Source organism: Rousettus aegyptiacus, unplaced genomic scaffold, assembly GCF_014176215.1.
Source record: "Rousettus aegyptiacus isolate mRouAeg1 unplaced genomic scaffold, mRouAeg1.p scaffold_m13_p_8, whole genome shotgun sequence".
Taxonomy (NCBI): domain Eukaryota; kingdom Metazoa; phylum Chordata; class Mammalia; order Chiroptera; family Pteropodidae; genus Rousettus; species Rousettus aegyptiacus.
The window spans coordinates 73,871,722-73,897,006 of NW_023416311.1; the positions used below are offsets into that span (position 1 = coordinate 73,871,722).

Here is a 25,285-nt window from a genome sequence, read left to right on the forward strand (position 1 = left end):
ACTATACTAAAACATTCTCAGGCTCCAAATCTTTCCCGTAACAACCTTAATGTGGCCCTTTTCAAACATTCACGGCCAAGAAGCAAATTTACCAGCTGCTTTTTACATTATTATTGAATTACCAATTTGAAAATTTTGACCAAGAAAGCACAGAAATGGCGACTTCTTTATAAAAGAATCACTCCTTATTACTATGGTTACATTTGATTCTCTTTATATATTGCCTGTGTATTTAATAAGGTTTTTGAGAGGATAATGCAGATGAAATGTAGAAATTTTAAGAGGAACTTAGTTATTATTACAAAACACCAATTCTACTGTTTTCCTTCTTTTATAAGCAAACATCTTTTTAATTCATAGCTAATATCACTGTTCCAGTTATGTGAATCTAAACAGATCTTAACTGTTAGGTAAAGTGTGTGTGTATGTTTGAGAAAAAGAATAATCTACAAAAGGTGTTGAGGTTTAAATGTGAGCTCAGCTGGAGCCAGGCTACAAAGTGCCAGCGCTACCAAAGACTCACCAGTGTGGGGGTAGCACTGTGGCCACAGGAAGCTCCAAGGACCCAAACCACATTTTGCTCCAATTCTGATGTCTGTCCAAAGTAGAACAATGAGCTAAATGTATCACTATCCATGCTCCTTCCCTCTCTGATTTCATGTGGCATCTTGGTGCTCTTTGGCTGACTACTTTCTGTCTAATCAAGAGGTCAGGCGAAAAGACACACGCTGGTGGGCAGGGAAATTCAAAACATGCAAGCAAGAGGAGGGAGGACAGGGTGGATATACAGACCAAACCGTAGAAAAGCCAGGCCCGGGATCCATTACTTCATGACGGTTTCCCTTTCCTCCTGAATTGCTCTACTTTACCAAGATATGGGGTTTCTCACCGGCTTTCACAAGTGGGCTGGAGCACATTACACTTACCTCCTTGACAGCAGCTGCACTGAGGCCACTGCATTTGGGGGTATGACTAGTCATTCAAACTACGGGGACAGGTGTTTGTTTTATTGTGCTGAATGTAGAGTGAGCACTACCCCCAAATGAGCATTTGTTTATAGCCAGTTTCCTCCTGCACGAATTTGAAATTTCAAAAATGTAAACAATCCCTTTAATACATGGTCTGTATTCTTCCAAATGCAAGCCATCTGCAATATAATTCGACTGCCACTTCAATCCTCATTTTGTCATATGACTGAGAAGTCATAACCACGAGGCTGTGTATTCCATTTTTGCTAGTAGGATTACTATAGACTGAGTGAGTACTAGAGGCACAACCAGGGTGTGCAAAAATACTGCAATTCAAGAAAACTATAATTAAGCCCAGTTTTCTAACACAGGGCAGAAAATGACTTGCCTACCAGTAGGAGGAAGCATAGCTCAACAGACAGGGCTGGGAAAACATCATTTCAGTGCTGCCTGTGACTCTCTGCATTCCCAGAAAAAAAAAAAAAAAAAACTTATGTTCTCTGTGTCTATTTCCTCATTAATTAGATGAGAAAAACTATACTTAGCTTTCCCACACAGATGCTGTAAACAGCTCTGTAAAGTATATAAATGATGCATAATCTAGAGAAGAAAAATTATTCAGAGGAGGAACATTTATCACTTAACTTGGGGGTAGAGGTAAAAAAAAAAAAGGAAAGAAAAAGGAAACACATAAAAGCAACAATGCTTTGTGAAAGGAAGCCTGCCTCATCTCCTGATGCAGAAAGAGGCGAGAAGCAATAAGACACACAAGCTCTCTGGGAACTCTGGAGAGCCTGGGCTAGGTACCCTTGCAGCTTCACACAATCTTGCATCTTAATCAGCATTCCAAACTGGGGGAGAGGGAGGAGGCCACATGCACAAATCACACAATTTCATGCGAGTAGATATCTCTCTACCTCCTGGGATCATGAGGGACAGAGCACTGGCAGAAAGGGACTTTGTGACTTTCCCCGAGATTTTCTTTTTTTCTGTGCTTTCTAAGCGCTGCCGAGCCATGTGAGAAGCGGGTTCACTGGATGGCTTTGAGGAATTATCTGTACTGTCCACACACTCGCTTCGTCCATTTATCTGATCCAAGTGCTCTGAAAAACTGCCAACTGTACAAAGAAGAAGGGATAAACACGTTCAGGAAAACCGGATAGGAGAGGTGGGGAAAGGGGAGAAGAGAGAGAGAAGAAAGGACAAACGCTGGGAAACATACTCCCTCGTGGCTCATGAGTCCCTCCAGTGTCAGGCAAACATTAGAAACACATGACCGGGTTGAGAAAGGTGACGTGGAAGAGGAAAAGGTGAAAAAGGTGTCCATTCGGGTTTCATTCCAGTTGTATACAAGTCTGCTAATTCTCAATCAGTGATTCCATTTAACTGGAATAATTATTTTCTAGAATCTTTATTTTATACCCTTGTTGAGACAACTTTGCCCCACCCCACCATGAAAGGCCATGTTATGAACCAAATATCACTTTATGAATACCTTGACTATCTACTGTATATGATAACAATGATCATAATCAGCAATGCTATTAATAATGGTTTTTGATATGTGGACATCATTTAATTACTTCATGTAGACTTATGTCTATGTCATCTCCTACCATCTTCCCAGGACGCACCTCATACCAGGCTCAGGTGTGTAACTTATAGAAAAGTACCTAAAGCGTCTCCTTTGACTTTTCACACCTTTCACTCTAAGCTTCTTCTAAATTTCATAGGATGAGACAAAGGATATTATTTTGACTACATTATTCAATGGCTGCCTAAATCTTCCTGGCTTTTAATCTAGACAGTGGCAAATGCTGATCTGCCCCAAAGTTATTAGACGAGTAGGAAAATCCCCTTTCCTTTAAACCAGCCATGCTTTCTTTATTCTTAATTTTATCAACCTTTAATGTTAACTTGAAGTTTTTTTATAAAGTTAGAAATTAGAACTTCCTTCAGCAGAGTATCCTAGCAGAAATGGAAAATCACTGATGTCAGTCTTGTGACTGCACAGACCAGGAGTAAAAAGTTCTTGAGCAGGGTGACCTGCTGAGTGCCTCAGAGGAAAGCTGAGTGGCCACTCACCCCTTTTGGTTTCTCCTACTCTTTCTTTCACCAGCTATCAGCTTCTCTCTCTCTCTCTCTCTCTCTCTCTCCCCCTCCCTCCCTCCCACCCCCACCCCTTGGTTGACCTCACAGATTGCAAGGACCTTGTCAGCTTACAATCCCTCATTTTATTTTTTATGCCTACAACAGCTAGTCTTCCTAGGCCGTCTCCCATCCAAGTACTAACCAGGCCTGACCCTGCTTAGCTTCCGAGATCAGATGGAATCGGGCTTGTTCAGGGTGGCATGGCTGTAGAGTATTTTTCTTTTTATAACTGATATCTCTGTCTCTTCTGAAGAAAAATGCTTACTTTGTTTTACTTCTAAATGCTACATTACAAGCCTACGCTCTTAAAATCATCAACACTATTATCACCTTAAGATATATAATCCAAACAGAGAATTTAATGCCACTATTAATGATCCTTTGAAAGACCGGCCCAAACATTTTAAAGTGCTGACCATATGGCATTCTTTGCGTAGGAAAAAGTTAGGCTTACACTTAGCTAACATAGATGTACCACTTGACTGCACAGTTGAAGTTTGGCCTTAGTTCACAGGAGGTGGCACAGACTCTACAGGGTCAAAAGGATGGGAAGCCTGTGACTTGGGAGAGTGGGCTTAGGCACAGCACAGGACTGTGCTGTAGGTGCAGAAAAGGATTCATGGACTTCCATTTGACACCAACTCGACCAACAAAAAAAAGATAATCTTAAGGCAAATATCTACAATCTTATTACCATTATATGCCAAACTCAATCTCATTAACAGTATATCTATTCCATTCACTCTAAATAAAAAAAAAATGACTGCTGAAGGACTTAATAAAAAACTGTTTCACAAATCAAAACTCTCATCTCAAAAACCTTAAGCTTACTTTTGGGTAAGTTACACACTTCTTTCTCCTTTCTAATTTGGTTTGGATAGTATCATTGACAGGTATAAATTGAAAAGCTGAATCTCTTTACAATGAATAATTTATTTCACTGCATTTGAGCCCTATGACTAAGACTTCAAGACTTCTACTTTTCTCTGATTCAAAAACGTGATCATGAGAAAAGAGAAATAGGAATAAAGCTGTGAATATGCTGCGTCTCTAACCATCTCTTCCTTGCTTCTGCCATCTCGTTTCCTAGCACTGTACACAAGCCTGTGTTTCTTTTGTGCCATTGGTGGATGATGTCACCTATATGTTCTAGAAATGTCAAGGGTTCTTTATTTTTGATGGTGGAGCAATATAGAAAGCAACAAATTTAATTTTACTATGGTCACAGTTTTCGGATTTCATAATTACCCTTGGCTATGAGCCAATCACCTCATCTCTCTATTCTGTACAGCCCCCAAGATCTTTGATTATTTTTAGTGAGTGTATGGGGGAGACAGAGAGAAAGGTGGTTTGAATCTATTAATCAAAATGCATGGCAGGACCTAGGCAGATTTTTTTTTAATTAGGAAAGTAATCTGTCAAATGCTCAGACACCATTCCCCTCCCTTTACCTCCCACCTTTCTGATAGCGAGTAGGTTGAAGAGACCAGGGGTCATCAACAATGTACTATATTAAGAACAAATTATAAATGGAGGTAAATATACTCTATTCAGAGTAAGAAAATAAACTAAGAAACAGAAACCTTAGTAACCAAAAATATAAAATACTGAGATTTGATTTGATTACCGAGATGAACCAAAAATGATCAGGGAGCCCAGATTCCTAGGTTGTTTCTATGCTACCTCCAAATTGCTATTCTCTTGGCTTTATAGAGTTAGCACTAGTCAATTTATCCCAATGGGAACAGAACTGAAGAGAGAAAAGAAAAAATACGCCCATTATTTTTCCACATGATAAACTCTAAGTATATGTGAAACTCCTCCATAGAACCAAACTTTTAAATGAGGCTAAAATAAACCCATCCTGTAAAATTTGGTTTTCTGAAACCAAAAAAAAAAAAAAAAACCAAAAAAAAAACAAAAAAAAACTTTACACTATGAATATTCAATTTGTTTAAAATATATTCAAGAAAAATCTTGGAATCATTTATGGTTATCGATATAACATATTGAATGTGATTTAATGAAAACATTTATTATAGCAACCCTAAACCATATCCACGTTTAATTTAAAAAAAAAAAAAAAAAGCATAAGTGCACGTTGCTCTGTAGAAGGATCTGCTGTGCATAAAACTTTATTAACCAAACATTTTAAATGCACTTCAAGGGTTTGAAACCTGATCATCTGATGAGGAAATCTCCATTATTAAGGGCCAGCAAGTATGTACAATACATTAAGAATTTTAAAAACCTGCGAAGACACCGTTCCTGTTGTCAGGAAGGTTACTTCACACAAAAGTGGCATTATACAGTGCTTCCATAGAAAAGGTCCAAGCCCCTTGACTGCCTTCCAAAGTCATCTCAGGAGTTTTTTACCCAGTGACCCAGAGACCAGGAAGATACGCACATAAAAGGCCAGTTTGAACTGTGTTGGTACTTCTGACCCTCCTCCCCCTCCCAGTCCCAGATGTACAGCAGATATCTGTGAATCTCACAGTGTAAGCACCTTGCTGTATTCACACAGTCTTGTGCGGAGAGGTAAGTGATTTGGTATAACACAGCCCCTTAGCAAAAACCACCCCTCTCAACGTGAAAGGGAAAGCTGGCTCTCTGCTGTACCTTATGGGTGACTTCAGACATTTTTGAGGGTGATTTTGACCACTTGACTCTTTGATACTATTTTTTACTCCTAACTCTGAGTTAGATGCAGCTTCATGACTCATGCCTTTGCATTAGACACAACTCTACAAGACATGCTTTTGCATGAGAGAACACGCTCTCTCAGTGTGGTCTGTCACCACAGGATCCTACTGAAACCCAACTGTGAAAGTTATGGCTGGCTCTCAGGTCAAGCTGAAGCAAGAATGGTATGCTATATGGTCATGCACTTAGGCGGGGTCTGAGACATCTTCATTCTAAGGAGCTCAGTCCCCAAGCCCAAGAAGTGGGGCCATGGAAGGAGTCTAGCTGCACAAAACACCGTCATCCCTGCCTGGCCAGCCCTAGGACTCAGCACTGGCAGACGCTTATCAATGTGGGCAATGTTTGGATGGCAGGCACCACACCCAGGGGTTTACCTGACAGGGTGGAGCTGCTGATGGTGCTGGCTGGGGTGGTGACCTCAGGCTCCTCCTGAGCACACTCTGCGGGAGGTAGAGCTGGCTTTTCTGGCTCTTCATGGAGGTCTCCAGAGCAGGGAGCAGCTTCACCTTGTTCTACTTCTGCTGAAATAGCCAGTTTGGGAAGCAGGCCAGAACTGAGTTTATGTCTGTTGCTTTCAGTATCTGAAGAGTTGGATGTGGATAACTGTTGCCTTAATTAAAAATAAAAACAAAGTCCTGTATACATACATACTAGGAAACTGTGTTCAAGATGAATTTTGGAAAAAATCAGGTAGAAATGAAACTTAGAAAACCTAACCAAGACACGTCTAGAGCAGTGGTTCTCAAAGGGTGGTCTCCAGACCAGCAGTATCAGTATCCCCTAGGAGCTCATTAGAAAACACATCCTCAGGATATGAATCGGGCACTCTGAGGATGGGCCCAGCAAACTCGTGTTTCCACGGGCCCTCCACTTGATTCTGCTACACGCTCACGTTTAAGAACACTGCTCTAGCGGCCACGGCTCATGATATTTCTTAACAGGCATTTCACATACATTTCAGAATATTCTGAACTCCAGCTTAGCGTTTCCGTGGATGGCAAAGTTGTGCTTTTGGTTTTGTCCACTGGGTCTTCCTTCTCTTCTCCTGAATTTTGAGTTATTCGATCTATACTGCTGAAAACCTGGAAGGCAAATAGTCAGTGTTTATTAACACCTTCTTAAAGAGTTTTTCAGAAAAAAAAAATCGCGGGAGAAAAAGCTGAGAGTGTGACTAAAGTTTGGATCAGGACTGTGTATTCAGAAGGTACTTTCCAATGCTGTTTACTTGAGTCCTGACATGAATGGTATAATCTTTCTTTCTTTTGGAGAAGTGAGCTATGAATTCCTCACCCTCTCACAATACTTTATTATGGACTTTGTATCTGCAAACAAAATCCATAGATGCCTGGGGACCAACGCACACCTTAGATTACGTTTTAAACATGAAGTCACTTAGCAAAAAGAAAATCACAGACAAAAAGATTTAGTGGCCACCAGTTAGGGGTGGGAAGGAGAAAAATGAATTGGAATTGAGTGCAAAAAGAATTAACTACCTATTTCAGGATGTGTGTATGTGTCGGAGGAGGATGTGGTACAGACTTGGTTATGAGTCAGAGGTATTCGTTTGGCCTACAAATCCCATACACATACAGGCAGCTTCACATGTTGATGCTGGGATTTTTTAAGGGGATCAGAGCTTAAGCAAATCTGAGATCTCTGCTGGCTCACGGGAAAGATGGAAGGTAAAATAGGAAGCTGAGAGCCCAGCCCAGGAAGCACCTCCCATTGCCCAAGTGGGCCTTCTGCTGCTCTCATGGGAATGGCCCTGACACTGCCTATATCTACGGGGGTTAGGAGGAAGGTGGCTAAAGCACAGCAGACAGTGGGAAGGAAATAGAGTTTAGGGGTTGGCTTTGATGGGCCAGGGAACAGGTACTGGGAAAAGCCAGCACTCAATGATATCAAGGCTTCGGTCCTGGCTCTGGGACAGAGAAGCCACCACGCCCTCCAGGGAAGTCCCTACCTCTTTCTGTCCTTCCTATAAACAGGGAGGGCTTTGTTGGACAATTTCCAGATGCATTCTAGATAGCCATTTAGAAAAAGGTGCAGAACACTAAAATTACTAAATGCTATGGAAGAGCTAAAGAGTAATCAGGCAAAATGCCATGGCAACAGAAAATATATAGCTATTGAAAATAGCAAAAGGGAGATGGGGTGCCTTCTAGGTTTATTTCCATTTTCCCAAAGCTCTGATGCCCTGTCTCAGAATTATCAGGTTTCTTTGTTTTGTTTGTTTGTTTCTTTTAACCTTACCACTCACTATCAGTAAAAAAAAAAAAAAAAAACAAACAAAAAAAACTTTCTCTAACATCAATTTTATTATCCTCTACCATTTCCAAAATTCTAGCTTAGCTTCCTCCTGTCTCAAAATATAACTTATATTTTAGATTATTGTTACCAGGTTTTCTCATTCCACAATCAACTATCCCCAAGTGTCTTAGCTTTTGTCAAGGACTAAGCCTTCTCCTTTGTGTTTTAATCTGTATCTTCCTTGGAGAGGGCTCTGCACACACGGAACTCAAAGTTCTCATTATAACATGAAAGAAATGGGGGACACCTCCACCACCTGGCACTGACCTAGACTAGGGCATGCGAGGTGATGCCAGTATATGCATGGCTGTAATGTACCCCAAAGATATGACTATGAGTGGCAAGTCTGTGCCTCCAAGAAAAAGGATGTTTATCTGTGGAGCGTAAAACAGAGAAATATATTCCTGAGGTGGGGTAAGGGCTCTGGATCATGAAGACGGTAGTGGGGGTGGGGTGGGTCACTTTTTCTAAACAAAAATACATTTTAAGTACAGGAGACCCCAAGCTCCAAAGCACTCTAGGTGGTTTTTACAATCATGTCAAGCTGTTGAGAGGTATCGACTATCTGGCCAGTGGGAGTCCCTCGAAGAGACCCTGTATATTTATTCCATATTTCACTTACTTTTGAAAACCTATGTGAACATGAGGAAAATTGCCTTATTTCCACATTAAAGTCTTCATCATTCGTGTCATCTTCTTCCTCAGTCTCCATATGATGATACTTCTCTGACCGAGCTACGGAGAAACGTTTGGGAATAGTCCAGTTACTTAGAAGTTCAGCTTTTGATTTAGGCATTTTAATTATGAATTCTATGTCAAAGCAACATTACACTTAAGAGCTCATAGGTTCTAGACGGGAAGATTCTATGAAAAGTGAAAATAATTTTCTACAAACTAAAGGCCAAATAATGTTTTATGTCAGATAGTGCACATACTATCAAAATAACTTGTGTCATCCTCAGATTCCAGTTGGGGGATAAATTCTGCCTTCTGCCTCAGCAAGCTGTTCCAGTCTAGAGAGCGGAAGAACCGATGTTGTTTAACTTCATACGCACCACCTGGAGGGGTGGGGAGAGGGCAGGGGAGAAAGTGTTAAACTACCCTCCAGGTACAGGTACACATCTGCTTTTAAGAATAACAACAACAACAAAAATCTATCAACAGAGAAACAAATCATGGAAGTCTTACTTTTTCATTCTATAACCAAAACACACTAAAATTTCCCCCATAATTTATCAGATGACTTATTTTTGTTAAGAGCAGTCATTATGGCACAGATTTTCATTGTCAATTCTTCCAGGGCTTCCTCCAATTTTCAAAGGTTAATGACATGACCACTTAAATGCACATTATTCTGAACCTGGGGACATAGACACACGTCGGCCCATCACAGACTTTCATTACAATCCCAAAGAAATTCTAACAAGGCGCAAAATGTGTTCACAGCAATATTTTCCCTGGAGGTTGGGTTAATAAAGATGAATTTTTCCTAAATAGTATATAATGGTTACCATTTGATTTTATTGGATTGCTCATTAACATGGGTAGGAATTATATTCTGTGGATTACAGATTCTTAAGTAAGAAATGGGCAAACCTGTTTGATAGATGTATAATGCATGTGATAAAAATCAATCCTAATTCTTAAGTTTTAGGATTCTTTTTGTCAAGTCAGCATAATAGCACAGTTCAGTAAAATAATGTTTTTAATTCAGTTCATGAATTTAAAGAGTGATTTTGAAGGGCAGGCCCCATCAAAATATTACACTATACCCCATGTAAAGAGAAGGCATACGTGCTATAAAATCATAGAGCGAGGATCACGCTGTTGATAAAGTAGATAAGAATCAACCCTGAAAAAATATCAGGAAGAGAGGTTTCTCACAAGACCAATACCAGGGTCTAATCAGTCTCCCTGCCAGGAGATGCCCTTCTAGGTGTGATGCAAATGCCTCTTTAATGAAGTTGTCACCCATGCTTCTCATTCTGTCCTCAGTGGGGCACGAAAGGACTAGAATGAAAAATGCAAGCTGAATGAAAAATGGCCTTGGATCTTGGAGTGGGAGAGCTGGCTGTGTGTTCCCCAGCAGGTCCCTCCAGCACAAGGTGTAGGTCAGGGCATCAAACCCAGCCAGGGGAAACTAGCGTTCTGAAACCAATGGAGTAGAGAGAAAAGAACAAAGTGGGAAAATACCCCCCAAAAGAGAGAATGACTTCTTTACAAAGCATTTGATTAGAATCTTTACCCAGGATTCTATCCAGACATTCTCTGTGTTCACAGCACAATACTGCAGTCTGGTGTGATGACAATAGCAATAGCGGCAGCTGTCATTTAAGGGCTGATTTGACAAGTATTGCACTGGGTAGTAGAGATATCATTTTTCCTTTAATTATGTCATTGAAAGTGACCCCATGAAGTAGGTATTATCAACTCCATTTTGGGGTGGGGAAACTAAGGATAAACAAGAAAGCATACTGGACCATGATCCTCGAGTAGGCTGAACAAGGTCTTTGTAAAAACACCCGAGTCCATTCTCAGTACCATAATGTCACATGCTATATAAAGGGAAGTCATGTTTTAGTTTGCATCCTACCCTGCCAACTTTCTTGTGTTGATTTGAAAGTGAATTCACAACTGGCAATACTAGGGAACTGAGCCACACAGCCAATTTCTAAGGCTGTTCTCACAACACCTTTGCATAGTCCAATGCCAGATCTCCATGCATCATCTACTCCAAAGCTCTCATTTAGTCCAATCGATGTCCTCAAATACAGCTGTCAATGACATTTTCTTCTAGCGCTCTCATCTTGGAGAAGTTAAAGGGTTTAAATATTTACCTATACAACTTCCTCACTGTGCCAACGACACTGAGGTCCAAAGAGTAAAGACCTACTTTGTGGCCCGCCACACACTATGCTCCAATGATCATTACTTCAGCAACTGCTCATGGGGCCATACCAAATGGCAGCTCTGAACTCCAAGGTCACTCAGCTATACTCAGAAAAGCACAGTTCTCTACAGCCAAAGGCTCAAACAGTACTTCTGGACCATATCCAGAGTGTCTGTATTTTTACTCCCCTGCCTGCTACCCTTTGGAACACAAGATGGTGCGAGTCTCCACTTATCTCTGTGGACAATGACAAGTGGGTCCTCCCCAAGGAGTTAAAGCTCACTACTGACCAGCTCAAATTTCTTATCCTTTGGCCTTTGTGTCCCACTGAGAAAAGGTTGCTTATCACTGGGTCCTATTTCTCATGAACTTTTGGAGAAAAGGGGAACAAAAAATTAAAGGAACACACTGGGGAAAATTTTCCTCTAGGCTACACTGCTGATAGAACATGAACACAGAAACTCATGCAAACGACAGCTCTCATTGCATGAATTCACTGGGCAGGGGAGGGGGACACTTGAGCTCCTATGATGCACTAGGTTAATGTACTAGACACCTGCATGAATGTTTACATTTAGTCCTTGCAATAACCCTAGGAGGTGTATAACATGCCTGTTTCCACAGATTAGGGATCTGAGACTCAGGGCAATGCAGGAACTACTCCACACCTACAGCTGGTACATGGGTGGACTGCCACTCGATACAAGTTCAAAAGTCTAGTTCAAGTACAACAAGTTCCCAAATTGCGAGTTATGCTTTGGCACTAATGTTCTACTCCCTTGAGTTTTTTTCTCCTTTCATGGAAGTTTCTTAAACATCCATTATGTTCTTCACACTCCTTTTCTCAACCTCTCTAGTCTCTCGGGCAAATGTGCATTCGCACATTTTCACGGTGCATTATTTTGCCCACTAAATATGCATTCAATCCAAAATGCCGTCATTGGAAGCAGCATGGCAGGCCTGTGGGATTCTCAGCCTCTTTCTTTGAGCCCTACTGGGACCTGTCACATTGGACCTGCCTGTTTGGCAAGGACTTCTTGACAATGCTAAGAGCTTGGGCAGGGTCTTTCAAATGTCTCTTTTGAGCTTTTGCTAGGAGATTTGTTTCTCAAACTGTCAAACCTGAAAAGACCAAAAGTAGCAGTCAAGGAAAAAAATTGCAGCAAGATAACTTGCAGCATATGATATATAAACATGGATATGCTGACCATCGTCATAGCCCTGTCTCATTAAATCAAGTCCAATCAAGAATCCAAGTATTCTTAGAGGAGGGAAATGGGCAGAATATTAAGTAGGAAAACTCTCCAAACTGACATATAAACACTGAAGAGAAGGGGACTCTTTAGAAGGGGTAAGCTGACTGTAATACAATTTTAGTCATATCTTAGGATGACACTTCTCTGGGACAGTGGATTAGGACATGTAAATACATATTTGTATTGTTGCAGGGTACTCTTAAAACGCCACCGCATCTCATATTTAGCTCAAGTGAGTTAAAATCACTCCTCAAAACTCTGCCCCACAGAGAGCCTTGACACCAATTCTTTGACAGCTACTCTCATCTCTTGAACCATAAAGCAAATATGACTGTAGGTCAGAGAGAGTGGGAAATCACGAGTTTGCACGTCACTTCAGAGAAGGAGAAACCAAATAGGATGGGAAGAAATGTAAAGTACTATGTGCAGAGAGTTCAATCAGCTCAAAGGTAGAGCTCCACCACCATTCCTTTATCTCAGATGTCTAAAGGGGAAAACATGAGATTATACATGTAGAAAATTAAAACAACAATACCAACAACAACAGTGTTACACCTGGTTCTAAGAGCCAGAGTGGGTGATCTTTTATCATTGCAATAATCCTAAGAGGTGATACTACTTTATGCTTCATTTTACAGGTGAGGACATGAGGCACGGAAAAGGAAATAACCTGCTCATGGTCACACAGCTGAGATTTACACTTGATCAATCTGACTCTAGTGATTGTGTGCTTAACTTTGTTTTTATTGCCTTTCCCAGTTAAAGGTCCACTCATCCCCTGAAAAAGGCAGAAAGGCATAGATGATACTCTAGTAAGAGGCTCAATTCAAAATAGTTTCCCCAGTTGAGCCTTGATTTTAAACTTTGATTCTTTAATCAAATAGTCTGCAAGATTTTTCTGTAAAGAGTCAAATAGTAAATATTTTAGGCTTTGTGGGCCACACAGTCTGTCATGACTACTCAGCTCTGCCACTGTAGCATGAAGGCAGCCATAGACAATATATAAATGAATGGCACTGCTGTGTTTCAATAAAACTTTATTTATAAAATAAAGATTTGGTCCATTGGTTTTAATGGTTCATCATAAACTCCAGTATCACAGCCTTCCACACTTAAGCAACAAGAGAGCTCTCCAACTGGGGAAGCTATGGGCAAATGTGGAGAACAATGTAAGATAAATATTTGGGACTGTTGTAAATAGTTCTTGTCTTAGAAAAAAGGGTGAAGAGAATAATTTCTTCCATATTTTCTGATATTTCTATTAAAATGGAGTAGAATGAAACAGCTCAGTGTAAATAACCCATCAAGACGATTTTCACTGATGGAAAATTGTGAATACTGTTTACTGTGTGTGTGTGTGTGTGTGCGCGTGCGCGCATGTGGTGTGTTCATATTTAATATTTAGTCTCACCTAGATAAATTTATATACTGGGGCTGGCTGGGACTCTATACTGGTATCTTTAAGTCTGTCTATTCAGAACAAGGAAGAAAAAGAAAAGGAGGGATGGAAATTAAAAAAATCTGGTAGCAAAACAGTCAGGAAAAATAACCAGCAACCAACAAATCTAGTATCCCTTTAATCTTGAAAGCCAGTGATTTTTAATCCTTTCTCAGGTCTTAGTGCTGATCACCATGATGGAACAGCATAGCTCCACCCCAGGTACTCATTTTTTGTAATTAGTTCAAGACCGATAACACATTCCAAAGCCTGTAGATGGTAACAATGCTGGGCCAAATCCCTCTGAAAATATGTATTTGAAAAAAAATCTCCAAATAAAAAAAATCTACATCTCTAATTCTCTGGTTTAAATTATTTAAGATCCATGCTTTTCAGGACAGAAGAATTACATATACCCTTGAGGTTTTCTTCCAGAGAAATTGTATTTATTGAAACAAATTAACAATAATTTCTGATTTGAGAAAAAAAAAATAAAAGAAGAAAGAAGAGAAACAACACCCAATGTTCCAAATGTGCATACTGTTCTGAATCACACAAACACACACACACACACACAAACACAAAATCCAAACAACTACTACTGCTATAATGTCTTGTGGTCATGTTCTACATCAACTAACAGATGTTTACTATGCAAAAAAACAAAACACAAACACAAACCTCTGAGTGCTCCACATGGACATTATTTCTTGCATATTAGCAAAATTAAAACATATGCGCTCTAACCTGTTCCCAGTCTCTCCAGGGGATTCTGCCTGAGAAGCAACGTAATCAGATCCTGGGCATCAGGTGGTGGTGCCTCATCCTTTTCCGGCCAGTTGATCTCATCTAAAAGGAAGAAAAGCAACTTTATAGCTCCAACGGTGGTCCACATCTCAACAGCATGGACATCCCCTGAGAGTTTGTCAGAAATGCAGAATTTCGGGCCCCACCTACTGAACCATAATCTGCATCTTCAGTTGATTCTTAGGCCTAGTCAAGTTTGAGAAGCTTGTCTTGTTTCACAAGACAGGAATATCACAGCTTTAAACAAGGCAGGGAGAGAATATTTCAATAACCAGTATCTTTCATTTGCCATTTTGATTCATTTTTCTTTGGCAGAACTGGCTCATAACAAATTGCTCCTTCTAGTCATTAAGAAGACTTAATGGAGTGGAAACTCTAAATACCTGTGTTTCAGGTGGCCACCCATGCAGGGATCATCTGAGAGTAAGACTTTCTTTCCTACTATCCTCAGCTTAGAATTGGGCCACGGCCATAGAGTTCTGCAGCTCCAAGAAGCAGAAAGTAGTTTTGTAAAAATAACTATTTCCAGAGACAAAGGAAAGATCAAAATGCTAAGTCTGAAGAAGAAAAAAAATCTGAAGTATTCATAGTAAGGGAAGTATTTAAAATTGTCATAAATATTAGAATATGTTCTACATTCTAAAGGAGTTTGCCTGAAGATAGGTGTGCATGCTTGTGTGTATGGAAATGCAATAAAAATATGAGTTATTTCTGTGTGTGCCTGCCTCTAGCTTCTTCTGCTGCAGTTTAAATCTGATTTGGAAAATAAAACATGAATATGCATCTGAGCCGTAAGGCACTGAGAACAAAGCCAGCGTTTGCTGCTTGTGTTAATTAAACAGTTGATTCCTCTTGCCATTCAGGCCTCGGTATATCAGAAAATAGCCTAGTTATAAATCCATAAACAGCTCGGATATTGTATAAAAGGGTTATTCACTGCAGGCAACTCACAGATCTACTTTGTTAAAATTTATAAATATGCCTGACTCACAAAGTCAGTGATAAAAAATAATGCTGTGATTAAGGGGCTCCAAAATGAATTTTCCTTCTGTTTCCACTGTTGGGCCCCGTAAGCACAGTCCAGAGTGAACTAGAGGTAGCTGATGGAGGCGTCAGTAATGACTGACAAACTTTGAGAGAAGTATTTTTAATCTACATTTCAAGGAAATTTATGAAAACAGCAGATAGGGTAGGAATAGAGCCTATTTAATTATCATTTAGTTTTGCCACAAGCTGCATAACAATAGTTAGGGTCAGCTTGCAGGTTAAGATCTAAAGGTTATTGAATTTTAAATGAAAGATGAACAGCTGTTACAGAAATAACATTACACCATAACAACTACCAATGAAATCATTAACAATCTGTGGATTAAATTTGCTTTCTTCCCATTCTCATTATTTATTATTTGCTAGACATTTGTTTTAGGGTTTATTACATTTTTGTTAATTTCTTTATTGTGCCATTAGCCATTTTTCCCATTTATGTAAACGTTACCCACATTAACCTTCTCTTCCCTGGTGCAACTTTGTTATTATGGAGAGGAAGACTGGACAGCAATGAATCCATCTGCAAATCCCACAGCAATTTCTTTTGCAGAAAAAGCACACCATAAAATTGGTTACATTGCCGGTATGTTTCCAAATTCTATGTTAACAAAACTTCTTCAGACCAATTTTCAACAAAAATAGCTCTCTTGATATTGTAAAAGTCAGTTATGTGCTATGATGAGTGAGTTCTTTTAATTTGTTGGCTAAACTGTATGATAAAAGTTAACATTTTAGTAGTAAATATGGTAATACATCACAGAATTACATTAAATAGCTGCTTCACAACAGTGGTTTAAAGATAGCTCCCGATGATATTTACCACTGATGACTTGTCCAAATAGCTCTTCTGGAGTGTCCCCAAAGAATGGCACGCATCCAACTAGAAATTCATAGAGGATAATCCCCATGGCCCACCAGTCCACTGGTTTCCCATAGCCTTGCCTCAGAATTACTTCTGGTGCAATGTATTCAGGTGTGCCACAGACCTAAAAGATAATTGCAAAATTAGAATAATTGGAATACTAGACATGAATTAAAATAGGCAAGGAGGCTAAATATCAATTATTTTGCCCAGAGTGCACCTGATCAACCACATGGAAACACACAGATAAAGAACTTAAGAACAGCAGTTACAAGTCGGTATCCTAAATACCAAATGCAGTAAATTATTTAAATACCAAAGAAAGGAAGTTTAGAATTCTACTCTAATGTTAAACCATTTGTAATGCATCCTTTCAAATTGAGCAGCTGACCCCATTTGGTAGTTTTATTTATTTTATAATATTAAAAACATTTGTAATCCATAAATTTAAAATAATAAGGCATTTTTTTTATCTGTCAACATCAGAAATAGTTTCAGCATTTATATGGCCAAAATATATTCACACTCTGGTTACTTCATAAAAGCATGACAGTTGAGATGTGTTTACCTTAAGTAACTTTACAATGAACAGATTGTGGGCACATGGTAATGAGGCATGCTTAAAGGGAAATGGGCCATGGCTCAGATTTTAGCACCCATGATTGTACAATGCATCATGAGTTTCATGAGTACTCTACTGAGACTCCTGAATTCCTTACAAAAACAGTTTTCCATTTGTCTCTCTCACACTTTCACTTGTGTGCAATTAGATCTTTCGTCTTGCTAATAGACCATAATATGGGGGAGGAATGTGGAGGAATGGACAGATCAAAGAGGCCCAGGGAGAAAAACAGAGGCAATTTGCACTTTATTAAATGTAAGGCTTATTTAGACATCTAAACCCCCAGTACTAACGTGGAGATTGCTCTTACACACTGATTCCGAAATTCACTGGAAATATCGTACTTTGTTATTTCTCTATAGGACCGAACACTATGCAAGCTTACCTGTTTGTCTAGGAACTCTCGAGCATCCTTCTCAATGTGACCCTCATAAAGATTGGTAGTCATGCTCATTAGTCCCACCTTGGATAATCCAAAATCTGTCAGTTTTATGTGTCCCATGGAGGTGACCAACAAACTAAGAAGCAGAAGGACATATATTACAACATTCACTTTGGAGCTTGTTTTTTTTTTTTTTTTTTTTGCTTCCTCCTTCTGTCAATTTAGAAGACCATTTAGTATATAGGTGTCAACCTTATTACAAAACCCAGCCTGGGAAGAGATGAAGTCACAGGAAGATGTCAAATATTTGCATCTGGCAGCTGAGTGTAATTCACAAGGGAGGCCCAGAGACCGGGCCCAGCTATTCTTTGTTGGAGCAGTCAAATACAGTATCATTTAAAACTTGAAACTGTTAAAAAAATTTCAAGTGTGGAACTCTGACATCTTTCTATTTTCAGAATAAGAAAACAAAAGAGAAAGTGCTACCAATAATACCATGTCACACACATCAGGAACTAAGATAAGCAACCCATCTGTGATTCAAATAAAACCAAAGATAAAACACTTGGACAGGAAAATGAGTATTGTTTCAGATTTCAACTTCTGGCTTGAATTTAAATTTCTACTTATTAGGCACAAAACATACACTTCTTATACATATAAAGAATTCACACTTGACAGTTTTATGAGTTTATATTTTAAAAATTTTTCATTTTAAGGGGGAAAATTAAGATTTTAATTAAAAAATTAAAGGAATTGAGAAGTCAAGGGAAAAAAGCTTCTGAAAGGAAATAGGCTAAAATTCTAATAATTGTCCTTGATGATGTTGTGAGTTATCAGAAACATTTAAAGAAAACTGTTTTTCTGTATTTTGGCATTTTCCAAATTTTCTGGAATGAGCATGAGTTAAATTTATTAGACAATTTTCAACACACATTAAAGCTTTACAAATTAACATGTAATGCTTTTAGAGGCTTTTCAAATTAGTGGAGAAAGAATAAGACATTTAGTAAATGGCGTAAAGATAAATAGCTAGTCGTTTGGAGAAAGATAGTCTATCTGTATCTCAAATCGGACACCATAATGAACTCTCGATAGATTAAATTCTTAAAAATTATATTATGAGTAAGATAGAATTTAAATATATCTTGGAGTAGAGAATAATTAAGTAAGTATGTTGCCATATGCAGAAACTATCCGGAAAATAATAGCTGCCATCTATGTAGCTATTTAAAAGTTTACATAATAAAGCTTTAAAAAAAATAATTAACTCTCCTTTATAATCATCCTTTTCTTTTGTTTCTTATAAGCTATTATTAGAAGCATCATAGCCCTTAAAGGATTATATATAAATTACTACATATACTGTTAAAATAACTCATCCAGACACATTACGGGAGAATTTTAAAATGTACAATGTAGCATTAAAAGAAAATATTTTTATAGACCTAAGAAAATTTTTGTATTGTGTAATAAAAAAAAAAAAAAGAGAGAGACATTTTGTCAGTGTACATACTTGTCTGGTTTCAAATCCCTGTGTACAATTCCATAATTATGTAAATATTCCAAGGCCAGCACTGTCTCAGCAAAGTACATCCTGGCCATATCAACGGGAAGAGGACCCATGTTCTTCATTAAGGTAGCACAGTCACCCCCTGTTAAACAAAAGAGAAAGGTTTAGCAGGTATAGTGTAAGCTAAAATTGAAGAAGACCATCAGTTTAGACTGCAGCATTTCAAAGCAGAATGGCCTTTACTCACAGATACACCTTATCATATCTGTAAGTGGAAACTATGTTAGGTGATTATGTTTCTAATTAAGATGTGATGTGGAGAAAATATAGCTTTTACTTAAAAAGCCATAGTTATAAGAGGGCAGAGTTGTCTCTGAAATGGAACTGAAATTTGAAAAACTGCTGGCATAATTTAGGAACACGGTGTAAATTTAAAATACACATAACTCAGGAATCAAGCTTCCTGAGTTCAAATTCTAGCTCTGACCATTACAGGTGGAGGGACCTTAGGGAAACCTGGCTTGGATCTTTCATCTGTAAGATCAGGATAGTAAAATAGTGTCATCTCATTTAGTATTATCGTGAGGATTCGATGAGGTAATATATGTAAAGAAACTATGTAAAGTATGTGATAAATGTTAGTTCTTGTAAAAATAACCACAACATAGGTTAATAAAGCAAAGTATTGGCGTGACAAAGAGAACAATGGGTGGAAATCAGGCAAGCTTTGTTTTTGTCTTATATCTGTCACTGAATATCTAGTAAACCTACCCCCTTCTTGGGTTTCAGTTCACTCATCTGCAAAATACAAAGGTTGAACTAATCGATATTTAATGTTTCTTCCAGTCTTATAGTTTGAGGATTTTGTTCAAATAATTACAAGAACTTAAATTAGATGTTTTAAAAATTATTTTGGCCCTTGACAATCAATTCACTTTATTTATTAACTGTTTATTTCAATAAGTCATGGCCACTCAAATACTCAGAAATTTAATGTAAAATTGATGGCAAAAAATTACTTGGAGCACTTAAAAAGCAGACCACAAACAAAAACAAAATTAAACAAAAGAAAAAGCTAGATTTTCTTGAATATGTCTCCTTTCCCCTAACTTATTTTTAATTTCCTACCACGGACCATAAATAATATATTTTAATTCATTCTTTAAGATCAATAGTAATGAATGTTATGATATGTGATAAAAATAAGTAGAAAAAATCCCATCCCCTATATTCCAACTTTTATGACCAATTGAGAGGAGGTAGTTAGGATTAAAAGCTATTAAAAAAAGAAAAACAACCTTTTTCCAAATAGCACTAATTTTCCCTTTGTTATAATAGAGCAGGCACTTTACAAGCAATTATCACAAGATAATGACTGGGAATACAGCCATCTCACTGCCTGGCTTCATTCAGTTCCTAGGTGGATATAACCATTATGTGGCAGAAATACAGAAAGCTTCGGCCACACAAATGAGCAAGGAGTTTCTGGGTACAGGTGTCACATTCTGTGCCACAGACTGATTTACCTTCCACATATTCCATAACCATGCACAAGTGGCGCCTTGTTTCAAAGGAACAATACATGCTGACCACAAAGGGGTTCTCTGCAAAAGTCAAGATATCCCGTTCCACAAAAGCCTGTTGGATCTGGTTTCGGAGGATGAGGTTCTGTTTATTAATCTTCTTCATGGCAAACCTCTGCCGGGATTCTTTATGCCGAACAAAGTAGACTGCCCTGAAAAGGAGCACAAGAGTTGGGGTTCACCGAAGAGAGGATGCTTCTGGGTAAAGTAAACCATGTGGTCATCAACTTTTTAAAGTTCACATAGCAGCCAGAATTCAGTTCACACAAGCTATGCTGGCAGCAACGAACATCTGATTTCTGGCCAAAGTTCTTTGGCTAGATTGATTTTTTAAAGTTCTTTCAGTAAAGGTCAGAGGTCATACATAAGGCATCAAATTCATCTTCACTGCTGAAGGAAATAGACAGTCTCAAGAGTGAGCTATGTTTTCAGTTTTCCCACAAACAAAATCCAATATATAAGTCAGAACAGAAAAGAATGAACAAAAGTACATCCATATGACGAGAGAAAGATATTTCCTAGCATTAGATATATGTTAGGCATTTTTTCTTGACTGACTAAAACAATTATTTTCTACATAATACCCTAAGGATCTGCAAAAAGACCATAGCTTCTTAGAGTAGGGTTCCAACTTGAGAGTAATTTACTTCCAATGAAATTTTCAGATAAATGAGAAGTGAATAACAGGTCATATGAGGCTATCCTGAAATAAAGAGTAGCAGGCCTCGGCATGAGTCACCTCTATGCCTGTTTCCCAACATAAAAGGTGGCCAATAATATACTGGCTTCTGTTCCATTCAACCTATGGCCAAGGTGTCAGGCAACTTTACTGTAAAATGAGCAGGATGCAATGATTCTCTGGCGAAAGCCTTAACCAAATACTCTACAAAGCCAAATCTGGCTGGTCCAGAGAAAATGGATTCTTTGAAGCTTCGAATAATGTGGACAAAGGAAATAATTAGAAGAAGGAGTCTTAAAACTCCACCAGGAAATGATGAGCAACAAATGTCTTGGACTGGCTCCTTTTCTCATTAGTTATTCCTCACTTGTCATTATTGTGAGAGAACAGGTTTGAACTCTCAGGTTAGATGATGCTCAGATAAATAATAATTGACCTAAAGAGCTATCAGTCATTAGAATTGTATAATAGGTCACATGGGGCTGCCTGTAACAAATGTGACGACCAAGTAAGTAGTAATTTACATAAAAAGCAATTAATCATAGCAAAGTATATCTAACAATCTGCCTCCTAAAATGAGGGGTTATCTGATCTGAGATGCATTTTCCACTAGTTATAGTTATCGTCCTTAAGAATGAATATGAGGGACTAAGCTGCCCTATATTCCTGCTGAACCAATATATCAGGGTAGTCCACTTACATATAGCTCACTCAAGTATATTCAATCTCAATTTATTGACAGTCACATTTTCTCCTTAAGCGGTCAACTGTGAATTAATTATTCTTTCAAGTGTGTGTATCTTTATCTTTGTCTTCTCATTGCATTCCTCTTTCCCCTTCACTCACAAAATTACACATTTTTGGGGTGGGATCTCTGTTTAAACGTTACTCTTCCAATTTTTTTTTTCTTTACTCCTTTTTCTCTCTATCCTTATATCTTTGGATTTCTACTTCTTCTTTATTGTATAGTAAAAAGCTAGCCACACTCTACATAACCAAGTCAAGGAACAATCTGGTGCTATTATTCCCACAACATGACAAACTGATGTGAGAGATGGGCATCTGGGTGCCCAGGGTTTTCTTCATGGGCTAGGGCTACTTCAGAAGGCCCCAAAACTTAGGCTCCAACCAGCCAGGTTTATTTCCACACCTGTTTGTACGGCTAGGCTTGATATCATAATTAACTAATTTAAACAAATATTTAAACTGATAAAACATGAGTATGAAAAAGAAAAGCTTTACTGTTTATAAGAAAACTAAACAGAATGCTTTGGAAAGTATTGATAAATATGAGTCACTAAATAAAAATTTTATTGATTTAGTATGGGTGAGAAGATTTCTAAAAGTTGAGAAAATAACAAAAATCTAGATTCCTACATTCAGATTGCTTCAAGTTCCTGCTTCATCTATAAAGAAGTTAAAGTTGGAAAACAAAAATTATGTATTATAAATATGGTTTATATTGTTTGTTTTAAACGGACCTTACATCAAAAGACAAATTTATACATACATATCATTTTTTTTATAATTTCCTACTTTGACTAACTTTTTAATTAACCAGCATTCTTTCTAAATCGGAATAAAGGCATTTACAATATTTTTCTTTTTCCAATTACTGATTGAATAAAATCTTCACCTACTCAGATGCTGGTAGCTGGACAGACAAGTAAAATGGGAGCAGAGAAAATCATTTGGCCTCTCCTTCAGTATAAGACAAACACTGGTAAACAAATATTGTCACGAAGAAAAATTTCTGAAGTAGAGAATCTATTTTTCTATGAAATTTAGAATTCAAAATGTTAAAAGGAAAAAAACAATATCATTATATTATCACTTGCCTAAGTCAACTATGATATGGTTTGCTTTCCATCTCTCCTTTGAATATTTAATATTTAATTCTAAGGACCCTCAGACATACAATATTATTAACTTCACTTTTAGACTATCAGAAGGTTGTCATTTTGATTGTCAATCAGGAATCACCATTTTTTACATAAATAACTGTTTGGCAATATGTTTGAAAACAACAGAAAGTAATGGAAGAAGAATGGAGTTGTACACAATTTTATGAAAAAACAAAAGAGAAAGATGCCTCAGGCCCAATTTGACCAGCATCCAGAGTAGGTTTTTATTGGCACTGTGTAAGAAAATGGCTTCTGCCTTTATTCTTAGGAGTTCAGGGTATAAAATTTGATTTGACTTTCTGCTTTCTCTCAGTATGATATACTTAAAATAATCAGTTAATCCTTAGGGAAACTGACCTACACCAATTAAAATTAATCCTATAGGTAGCTGAGCTATCACTGCCTAAGGATACATACATCTTGTTCAAGTTGCGAAAGCCGAATAGACTTCTTAATTAGAATTTGATATAGCTGGATTTTTGTTTATTTGTTTAATGTTCTTCATTCTTACATTTCTATAGTGCTTTGGAAATATTATTTTTAATGCTGAAATGCATTTTAGTAATAATTATCTCTCACGTACACATTTCCTCCTTTCCTGTTAGTCAGTGTTCCAAATCTACTTAAGTGAGGAGAGAGAGAGAGAGAGAGAGAGAGAAAGAGAGAGAGAGAGAGAGAAAGAGAGAAAGAGAGAGAGAGAGAGAGAGAGAGAGAGAGAGAGAGAGAGAGAGAGAGAGAGACACAAAGAGAGACAGTAGCCAACAGACATCTAACACTGTTAAGCAGAGCTGTAAACCTCCCAAGGATATAAAACTGGAGGGATTCATCCTCATATTTCTCTGCTTTCTGAGCCCCAGGGTTGTTTTCTTTGAAAAGGCTGCTTCTGCCTCTCTTTTCCTGTACTGACCTCCCTGTGAAATCAGAAAACTCAAGGGTGGAAGGTGATGCAGGCAGCCGAGGGCCCTCATTCTCTCTAAGCCAAGCTTCACTCCACCCATGCAGAACTGAGGTGTGGGAGTGGGGAGAGATGGAATCAGAAGCTGACAGAATCTGGAGCAGAATGAATCAGTTCTATGGAGAGTGTGAATGTCTAATGCGTATAAAATTATGCATGAATCTGAAAGCTGATACATGAATCTGTGCAAGCAAATCTGCATGTGGGAATGAGGGTGCATGTGTTAGAGAAAACCTGAGAGGAAGGCTGCAGGGAGAGAATGTATGGAAGTGGGGGCACAGGCAACTGGCTCACATGGGTCTCTCAGGTAACTGACTCCCCTCCTTTGAGGGCCAAGAGAGAACAACTGCAATCAAGGCAAGAACGTGAAGCAAAGTGGGGGAGAAACGTTGTGTCTTTCAAATTTAGGCTTTTTAAAACAATTTTGAGATTTTTAAGTCAATTTTATTCTTTCACTTAAAAAACATTCTGAGTTGTAATGTAAAAATCCAGGTGAATGTGCTCCATGGAAGGAAGACCTCTATACCCTAACTAAGACGGCCAGAAGTTATAACAAAAGAATACTTAGTCAAAAAGAGTTCTGCTTTGAACTGGTGTCTGTGACCAGATCTCTTTCCTCAGATCTAAGTGGAAACAAAAACAGCTACCACACAAAGCTCTTGAGAAGCGAACATAGATAAAAGAAACGAGTACAATACCTGGCACGTACTAAGTGTTAGCTTTCTACGGAGTGCTAAGTTGTTCTAACTTTCAGTCAGGGATCCAAACCATGTTAAACAGAGAAGGAAATCAGATGTTCATTAAATTAGCAAATTGGCTTTATAACATGAATTGTCACAAAGCAGGATGTTGAGAAAACCATGATATTAGCATGACAGGTAAGAAGCTCTTCCTACTGAAGGTTAGTCTCCAACATAACCAATTTTCAAGAAGTCATGGAATCAATGTCACTCTGAGTCACGTACAATGGTACCAAGATACCTAAAGAAAGTCTCTAACAACTCCAGTTCAACTATTCATAGAGGGATCCATTTGTTTCCCTGTTCACAGAAGTCTGTAATCCGTATCTTGACTGGGTGGACCAATGGGTGTAGCTCCATTCAAATTTAAATTAGAAATAATTAACATGTAAAGGACATCTGTCAAAAATGTAATGAGAGATTAAATCTGAGAAGAGGAAAAGAGAAAAAAAAGCATTTTGGTTGATTGGCAGAG

The 25,285-nt window shown here is 38.3% G+C and overlaps 1 protein-coding gene and 1 pseudogene across 15 annotated transcripts in view; both read right to left on the minus strand.

The window, feature by feature from the left end:
* MAST4 (microtubule associated serine/threonine kinase family member 4) overlaps nt 1–25,285 on the minus strand; it is a 509,369-nt gene that overhangs the window by 18,423 nt on the left and 465,661 nt on the right. For 13 of the 15 annotated variants that reach the window (XM_016158121.2, XM_016158120.2, XM_016158119.2 and 10 more), the window contains 10 exons: nt 20,476–20,684; nt 18,953–19,091; nt 17,440–17,572; nt 16,391–16,556; nt 14,464–14,565; nt 9,068–9,190; nt 8,755–8,867; nt 6,777–6,904; nt 6,197–6,432; nt 1,886–2,086 (listed from right to left, as the gene is read on the minus strand). In XM_016158121.2, coding sequence (XP_016013607.2) covers nt 1,886–2,086; nt 6,197–6,432; nt 6,777–6,904; nt 8,755–8,867; nt 9,068–9,190; nt 14,464–14,565; nt 16,391–16,556; nt 17,440–17,572; nt 18,953–19,091; nt 20,476–20,684 — 1,550 coding nt within the window. The remainder of the gene's footprint in view (nt 1–1,885; nt 2,087–6,196; nt 6,433–6,776; nt 6,905–8,754; nt 8,868–9,067; nt 9,191–14,463; nt 14,566–16,390; nt 16,557–17,439; nt 17,573–18,952; nt 19,092–20,475; nt 20,685–25,285) is intronic. The other 2 variants (XM_016158124.2, XM_016158131.2) reach the window with 1 other exon arrangement.
* Nucleotides 3,213–3,331, minus strand: LOC118607583 (annotated as a pseudogene).